Source organism: Tinamus guttatus, unplaced genomic scaffold (genome assembly GCF_059628265.1).
Source record: "Tinamus guttatus ecotype Peru unplaced genomic scaffold, ASM5962826v1 Tinamus_guttatus_pri_ptg000213l, whole genome shotgun sequence".
NCBI classification, from domain to species: Eukaryota; Metazoa; Chordata; class Aves; order Tinamiformes; family Tinamidae; genus Tinamus; species Tinamus guttatus.
The window spans coordinates 9,787,175-9,793,174 of NW_028288747.1; the positions used below are offsets into that span (position 1 = coordinate 9,787,175).

The following is a 6,000-nucleotide window of genomic DNA, read 5'->3' on the forward strand; positions in this document are numbered from 1 at the left end:
CTGGAAGACAAACAGGAAAACCCAAACTGAAAGATGGAGATCATAACATCCTTACAGGGAACGTGCTGGGGAGCACCCAGGGCAGGAAAGGCTGTAGTTTTACTTTTCAGGTTGAACACAGTAAGGATAGAACTTAATATGAGAGCCTTTGCTTTGAGCAAGCTGGCAAAGCTAGAAGTTTTACTCTGATACAGAAGGAGAACAAAACTGAAAGAACAACTTTCAAGTGGCAGCATAAAAACACCCTGTGCTCTGAAGGTATCGGATCTGCTACCTGTTCCCAGAATACACCATGCTACTACAGCGACTACAACATCAATAACTAAACTCATCTAGCAACAACATGGTATTGAAGTATTAGCCCTTAATTCCTGCAGCAATACTGAGGCAAATTAAAATACAAATACATAACTCACCACGCTGTGCATCAGCTATAGATTAACACTGGCCCCTCTAAATGGGCACTGCTTGATAGAGAGGACAGCATTTGCCTGCTCTGACATACAGTAGTTCCCATTTACAGAGGAGAAAGTCCCCAGGTGGTGAGCTATGTTTTCTTGATGTCTTGCTGTATTCAGCTCTTCTGCTTAGGAGAGTGGTCATGAGGTGCAGGCTTAAGATTGTTACAGATAGAGATAAGCCTGTCCTTCCTAAGGGAAGTTATCTTAAAAAGAGATCTCCAAAAAGCTTAGTGCAGCATAATTTCAAAATTAGCAGCTTTATTAACATCCTCGGAAAAGTAGGTTTTCCATAAGTTTCCCAAGCTTTTCATAGCTATGAGGTAGCCTAGTGGGATGTAGGTTCTACAACCTGGCAATTCTCTAGTCCCAGAGTCAGCCTGCAAAGTTTGCCAGTATTTGCAGAACCCTACACAGACTGTTAGGGTTTACAGCAACAGCAGCTTTTGGACAGCATCACCAGCAACAGTGCTGGTTCTGCTATCACTACAGAACACAAGAACAGAAGAGAACCTTAGTAGCAAACCCAATCCCAGAAGAGCATCTAAGTGTAATTCTTCCCCTATGACAGGCTACAGAGCTAGAGCAAACGCTCAAGCATAAGGCACTTAGGCTGTAGTGCTTTGTGCATTATTTGCAGCTAGGAGGAAGCTGGGCAAGTGTGAGATGACATTGTGATTGTGCCTCAATAACCTCATGGAAACAAGATTCATTTCCAAAAACCACTGCATCAGTGACTCCCTTCCCACCAGTTTGTGATAACTCCCTAAAGATGCATTGACACAACCACACACTTTTTCACCTCTAGCCTACAGAACAAGGATATTACCACAGCTAAGCACAGACAAGCTCTACTGACAGAAGTGATCTATATATGGTGGGTCTCAATCATATTACTGTGGTGAAGGAGGCTTCCTAAATGGAATATCAGTGTGCAAAGTAAGAGAAGATTATTAGATGCTTTGTTCAAGAATGATGTTCTACTTCATCAGTTCATGAATTTTAAGAGGATGAATTTTAAGTATGTGATTAATTCAAGGGTAGAAAGAATGGAAGATGTCCCTTCCCATTTGAGATGCTACAAGGTCCCAAGTCAACTGCTGCCAAGACCATCACTAATCTGAGAAACATTATAATTTCCATAAGGAAGAACCTATTAATGTACATCCTCTGACTTGGGCATAAACCTGCCTGATCACTTGGAAGTGCTTTGCAATACTTTTATTTACATGTTTTCTAGCTACACCTCACCAAGTACCTTCAAACAACAACAAAAAACTTCTGCTCTACTTGCAGTTTTGTAGAAGAGCCCTAAACAAAAATACTCCACTCAGATAATATACTTGAAACTGAAGTTGCTATCACAAGAGAGGCGTTTGCCTTTGCACCTCCCGCAGAGGTCTTGGCGATGGGGCCTCTTGGGATCCACGTGGCGCATCTTCACAGGGCACGTGCACCACGTCCGCTTGCAGCTCTGCGGAGAGGCACAGGGCGGTAGCGGCGTGTTGTGAGAGCAGACGAGACGCGCCGGGCGGCCCTTACCTGGCAGGTGATGTCCTCCACGCGGTAGGGGTTGTAGGACTTCTGGCAGGTGCGGCAGAACTGACGGAAATAGACCTGCGGGAGCGGCGGCCGTGAGGGGCTTGCGGCGGGACGGGGCGCACAGCAGGACGGGGCACGTGGGCCTACCTTGTTGGTGCCCTGCACGCACCACACGTAGGCGCTCTCCCAGCGGATGTTGCAGTCCTTGCAGTGGTAGTAGCCGTACTTCTGCTCCAGGAACTGCCGGCAGGAACAACGGGACAGCGCGGGTGGGCGCGGGCAGGGTAGGCCGCGCGCCCCGGCCCCGCCGCCCTCACCTGGAAGCGCAGGCGGCTCTTGCCCGGCGCCGCCTCCTGCTTCGCGGCGGCCGCCGGCTCCGCGCTGCCCCCCGGCTCCGCGCTGCCTCCCGGCGCCGCCTCCCGCTTCGCGGCCGCCGCCGGCTCCGCGCTGCCCCCCGGCTCCGCCGCGTGTCCTCCCGGCGCCGCCGCCTTCGCCGCCTCCTCCCGGGCGCCGTCGGGGGGCGCGGGCGGGCGCTGCCCCAGCGGCTCCGCGCCGCCCTCCGCCGGCGGCTGCTCCCAGCTGGCCCGCACGGCGGCCGCCTCCGCCTCCCGCTGCGCCGCGGCCTCCTCGACGGCCGCCGCCTCGTGCTGCTTCTCCTGCTCCTGCTGCTGCTCGGCGGGCGGCCCGTCCCGCGGCCGCCGCTCCGCCTCGGCGTCGGGCTCTTCCAGGAAGGCGGTGAGTCTGCGCGAGGCCATGGGCGAGTAGACGGCGATGGTGCGGGGAAAGCGCACGGCGCGGGTGCTCGTCGTGGCGGGGCTGCCCAGCTCCTGCTCCGGCACCGCGCCAGGGCCGGAGCCGCTGCCGGGCGCGGGGCGGCGGCGCAGGAGCAGCGTGCGCGGCCCGAGCGAGCACTGCACGGCAGCGTCCTGGCGCGGGTTCACCTGCACGCCCACCTCCTTGGTGTTGGCCTTGCGCAGCCGCGGCGTCAGGTTGGGGTTCACCTGCGACAGGACGGCCCGCAGCTGCGCCCGCTGGTAGTTGTCGAAGAACTCGGTGGCCGCCGCCGCCGCGTCCCCGTAGGGCGCCTGGTAGCCGCCCCGCGGGCGCCAGCCGCCCGCCGCGCCGCCCTTGGGCGGCGGGTAGCGGTACGAGTAGGGCTGGTAGGCAGCGCACAGGTAGCTCTCCATCGCCTCCTCCGCCATGGCGGCCGCCCTGCGCGCCCCTCCGCGCACGTTAAGTACCCGCGGGGCGGGGCGGGGCGGGGCCCGGCCCGACCTGACCCGACCCCGCTCGGCCCGGCCCGGCCCGGCCCGGCCCGGCGCGGCCTCCACCGCGGGGTCCGCGGTGAAGCGCGGGGCTCCTGGCGCAGCCTCTCGCGTTGCTGGCCCGGGCTGCGGAGCCCGGCGCAGTTCGGCCGGGGCGCAGGGCTGGGGTGCCGGGGTCCGGCCCGCTCCTCCGCACGGGACTCACCCCCTGCGCGCGCCCCTCCCTGCCGGCAGCCTCCCCTCCTCGCACCGCGCGCAGTCAGGGGTCTGCGTCGCCAGGATTTGCTTTTTTATACTTTTTTTTGGTTTCGTTTTGTTCATACACATATGTTGGGGGAACACAGCAGGCATGGTACTAAGCACACGTCACCTTGTACGACGGGAGCGGCTGGAGAACGAGTGGGGGGCAGTGGCGCGGGCTGCTCGCTGCACCGCGAGCGCGGCCGTGAGCCCGCGCGTGAGCGGAGCTCGCACCAAGCGCCCCGCGGCTGCTGCCTCCACGTGTCGGCTAAAGCGCAGTCTGCGCCGACTCCATCTGCACAGAGCTGCGCTCCTCCGCGGCCACGGTGCCGTAGGAGGTATCGGGCACCTCCTCTTCTTTTAGCTTCTTGTAGGAAATATCCGTGTCTTCCTGCTCGCCGAGGGCATCTGGCTTGTAGCCCTCCCTCCCGTACATCTTGTATGCCAGCACAAAGAGCCCTGCCTCTGCCGACTGGAACAGCGCGTACAGCAGGGGGAACATGTACATGCTGCCGATGAGCTGCGGCGGGAAGGTGAGCTTCAGGATGGCCGTGCATAGCTGGACGTTTTGGCAGCCTGTTTCTAGGGACACTGTCCTCCTGCAGTGCGGCGGCAGGGCGAAGAGCGTGGCCAGGCCGTAGCCCAGCGCGTAGCCGGCCAGGGGCATGAGCAGCGCGATGGCGTACACAGAGGCGGGGATGTGCGCCAGCAGGTCTGGCCCCAGCATGGTCCCCGTGAGGATGAACAGGATCACCAGCGTCACCAGCAGGGACCACAGGGAAACCTAGCGGGGGGCAGGCAGAGGCACAGGGGACACCGCGGTTATTAGAGCAAAAACGAATCCCCCGCAGCGAGCGGAGGCTTCACGGCGAGTCTCAGCTGCACAGCGTGGCTGTGCAACGCGCAGCTTTGCTTGACCAACTCCCGGAGGAGAGGGGCTGAACCCCCCTCCACATTTGGGCTGGGGAACTAGGAGCGCTAGGGCTATGGCTCGCTTTCTCCTTCTGTTTGCCTGCTCTAAGAGGGCCAGTTTTGCTAGCCCTAGGGATTGAGCAGGGAAGCCGAGGAGGCTCCCTCGGTGCCTCCCTCGTTTTAGGTCTGCATTTCTTGGGTTTGCCTCAGGGATGTAATTAGTGCTCATATTCTCCCAGGGTAGCAGCTGTGGGGAGGCTTGTCGTGGCTGCAGGCACTGTGCTAAAAGTGCAGCGCACCCGGGGCTACATCGGGCTGTTCTCATGTCCCACACCAGGCTTATCGTGGATGGGTAACAAACAGGCAGCTATTCATTAACATCTACATTTAAAATACATATATAAAAAACAAACCAACAAAAAAAAACCCAATACTAGGCAAATACGGTAGCAATGACGATCTCGCCTTCCTCGGGGCCGGGCACAGGCGCCGCTCTCCCCGCAGCCCGGCCGGGGTTGCTGCTGCCCAGGCACCCTGTGAGACGGCACCTACCTTAACGAGGATGTCGGCGACGCGGGGGCGCTGGTGGCGGATGAGCACCCCCAGGCCGATGGGCAGCAGGGTGCTGGCCAGCGTGAGGCTCACGGCGCCCAGCGGCAGCAGTTGCACGAGTGTCGTGTTGATCCAGTGGCGGCTGTAGATCCAGAGGCACAGCGGCATGAGGAGCAGGGCGAGCAGCGTGGAGGAGGCCGTCATGATGATGCTGCGGGCCGAAGGAGCGAAAGAGGCGCCGCATCACCGTGGGATCGGCCCGCGGGCACGCGTGGCAGAGGGCTTGGGGACAACCAGGCTCCGTGCGCAGCGCGTGAGCTGCCCGGGGAGCCGTGTCTGGGGCCCTCGGCGGGAAGGGAAGCGGCGCTGCGGGTCTCCAGGCTGGACGTGTCCGCCCCGCGCGATGCGCAGCACCCACCTGAGGTTCATGTCCCCGTCGACGAGCAGCGACATGAGGTTGGAGAGGTTGCCGCCAGGGCAGGAGCCGCACAGCAGCACGGCCACGGCCGCCACCTCGTCCAGGGCGAAGAGCAGCGCGAGCAGGAAGGCGAGCAGCGGCATGGCCGCGAACTGCGCCAGCAGCGCCAGCAGCACCCCCACGGGCCGCCGCAGCTGCGCGCCCAGCTGCGCCAGCTCCACGGCGCAGCCCAGCCCCAGCATGGTCACGCACAGCGCCAGCCCCACGAGCACGCTCAGGCCCCGGCTCAGCGCGCCCTCCCCGGGGCCGCCGTCGGGGCCGCCGCCGGCGGGCGGCTGCGCGGAGCTCAGCGCCATGGGCTCCCTCCGGAGCTGCGCGGCCCCGGCCGGGGCGGCGGCGGGGCGCTCAGAGCCGGCACCGCATCCCGGCGCGCGGCTGCTGCTGCTGCTGCTGCTGCTCCCGGTGCCGCCGGTGCCGCCGCTGCTGCCCGCGGTGCTGCTGCTGCTGCCCGCGGTGCTGCTGCTGCTGCTGCCCGCGGTGCTGCTGGTGCTCGAGCTGCTGCCGCTGCCCCCGGTGCTGCTGCCGCCGCCGCCGCCGCCCGCGCCGTCTGTGG

At 61.7% G+C, this 6,000-nt stretch overlaps 2 protein-coding genes across 5 annotated transcripts; both read right to left on the reverse strand.

The window, feature by feature from the left end:
• Positions 1–1,613: 1,613 nt before the first annotated feature.
• On the reverse strand, positions 1,614–3,202 carry ZAR1 (zygote arrest 1). Of its 4 annotated transcripts, none has more exons than XM_088524820.1 (5): positions 2,438–3,202; positions 2,318–2,374; positions 2,148–2,240; positions 2,001–2,075; positions 1,614–1,932 (listed from the first exon to the last, which is right to left on the reverse strand). In XM_088524820.1, the coding sequence occupies exons 1-5, from the start codon at positions 3,200–3,202 to the stop codon at positions 1,789–1,791; spliced, it is 1,134 nt and encodes a 377-aa protein (XP_088380946.1). In that variant the 3' UTR covers positions 1,614–1,788. The 4 variants fall into 4 exon arrangements, with proteins under 4 accessions (XP_088380946.1, XP_088380944.1, XP_088380945.1 ...); XM_088524818.1 differs by having other exon boundaries at positions 2,318–2,381; positions 2,424–3,202; XM_088524819.1 differs by having other exon boundaries at positions 2,318–2,356; positions 2,417–3,202.
• A 571-nt stretch (positions 3,203–3,773) lies between these two features.
• SLC10A4 (solute carrier family 10 member 4) lies at positions 3,774–5,743 on the reverse strand. Its single transcript, XM_088524823.1, has 3 exons — positions 5,388–5,743; positions 4,970–5,180; positions 3,774–4,289 (listed from the first exon to the last, which is right to left on the reverse strand). The coding sequence occupies exons 1-3, from the start codon at positions 5,741–5,743 to the stop codon at positions 3,774–3,776; spliced, it is 1,083 nt and encodes a 360-aa protein (XP_088380949.1).
• Between the last annotated feature and the right edge of the window lie 257 nt (positions 5,744–6,000).